This window comes from Amphimedon queenslandica, unplaced genomic scaffold (genome assembly GCF_000090795.2).
Source record: "Amphimedon queenslandica unplaced genomic scaffold, v1.1 AMPQUscaffold_12584, whole genome shotgun sequence".
Taxonomy (NCBI): Eukaryota; Metazoa; Porifera; class Demospongiae; order Haplosclerida; family Niphatidae; genus Amphimedon; species Amphimedon queenslandica.
In genome coordinates, this window is record NW_003547180.1 from 24,209 (window position 1) to 25,767 (window position 1,559).

Consider the following 1,559-nt stretch of genomic DNA (forward strand, 5'->3'; position numbering starts at 1 on the left):
CCTACGGTTACCTGAGGCTAGCCTCCCTTTTGTCACTTATTGGTACTAATGCTTTTTTGTTCTTTGTGTACATGTATATTTAAGCTGTGATTTTTGTAATACCTGGGTGTGTGATTTTTGGCAAGAGATTTCTTTGAACTGAGTCTGATCTGTTACAGAGATATAATTTATGATTACATTTTTGTCAAGCATGATATGTTGGATTAGTATTAATTAGCTTATTGGCTTCTATTTTAATAAATATAATTAGAGATATTTCACCAATAGAATGCTTATCAATGATGATATGTTCCTTGTTAGTAGATACAATGTCTCACTGGCTCCGTCACATTGCAGAGGGAGAGCCTTGTGATACTTACCTTAAACTATCATCAGGTGATCTGGCTAGAACCTCTGAGATGATAGAGACACAGCGGAGTACCTTTGACAGGGATGATGCTCTCTGTGTCCAGAACCTTCAATCTATTGCTGACTACACATGTATATTCACTCAGCAGTGGTAAGCACTCTCTCTCTCTTACTCTCTCTCCTCTTGTTACATTTAGTGGTAAACCAAACGTTTATTATTAATTTGTTATTAATAGGATTTATTGACAAGAGTAGAGGAAGCTGTTGAGAGGTTCTTGTATTGGGTCAAAGAAGTAATGATATATGAAGCAGTTACTTCAGTAAGCACATGTTCACCTCATCTAAGTATATGTACATGTACCTTGTGTATAACTGATAAATAATTAGTCAGATATTAATAATAGAATAATGCATAAATACTGTTATAGCATTATCTAAACATTAAGTGTTAATTATTAATTAATATTTATATTATTATACAGAGTCCCAGTAGTCATGATGTCCCAGTCACTGGTGGAGTAGCATATGAAGTGTTTGATGACAATGGAGTGAGTAGTATCAATGGTAGCAGTACCAGAGGAGGAGGGAATACTAGCAGCTGTCAAGAGATGAGTCAACACCAGATACTACTAAGGCTCATGGTGGTAATTGCTTGTCACCCTCAAGGAGGAACATTGGTCTTGATGATTCTGTTAGTGAGAAGTGGGCTCAAGCTAGCAGCCACTGCTCAGATGCCAAAGAATATCTTGAGATGATTTGTAGAGATTTATCCGATGAACTGGCACAATTTGATCTAAGGAAGGAACAAAAATTGAGACAAGTTTTCGTTGATCTTGCTGCTGGACAAATAGAGTAAAATGATAAAGTGAATTTTTTATATTAAGAACTGTACGCGATCCTCCATAGTGAATTTTCATGTAAATACAGTTTGTCTCTATTTAGCACAACAACAACAACAGGAGGAGGAGGAGGAGGAGGAGGTGACAACAAGTGAAGGTAAGGGAGAGAGAGATTAATGGATCCTGAGAAGAGAGAGATTAATGGATCCTGAGAAGAGAGAGAGAGAGGATGAGATAGTCAAGAGGACATAATGTATTTATCTTCTTTTGTTTTAGATTGTTCCTCCTTCAAGAAATGATTTGTGGAAAACTATTATTTGCTTATAATAATTTCCTTTTAATATTTTTAATGTCAAAATTGTATTGCTTCAT

At 35.7% G+C, this 1,559-nt stretch overlaps 1 protein-coding gene across 4 annotated transcripts in view; it reads left to right on the forward strand.

Annotated features, from left to right (window-relative positions):
- The window catches only part of LOC109587400 (uncharacterized), a 3,407-nt gene extending 1,924 nt beyond the window's left edge, over nt 1-1,483 (forward strand). Inside the window, exons 3-6 of one of the 4 annotated variants that reach the window (XR_002187569.1) lie at nt 301-499; nt 585-668; nt 831-1,344; nt 1,464-1,483. Coding sequence is in view for 1 of the 4 variants with exons in the window: in XM_020003637.1 (XP_019859196.1) it covers nt 479-499; nt 585-668; nt 831-1,103 (378 nt within the window). In the remaining 3 variants the exon portion in view is untranslated. Of the gene's footprint in view, nt 1-300; nt 500-584; nt 669-830; nt 1,345-1,463 lie in introns of those variants that run through there. The other 3 variants (XR_002187570.1, XR_002187568.1, XM_020003637.1) reach the window with 3 other exon arrangements.
- Nucleotides 1,484-1,559: the final 76 nt, after the last annotated feature.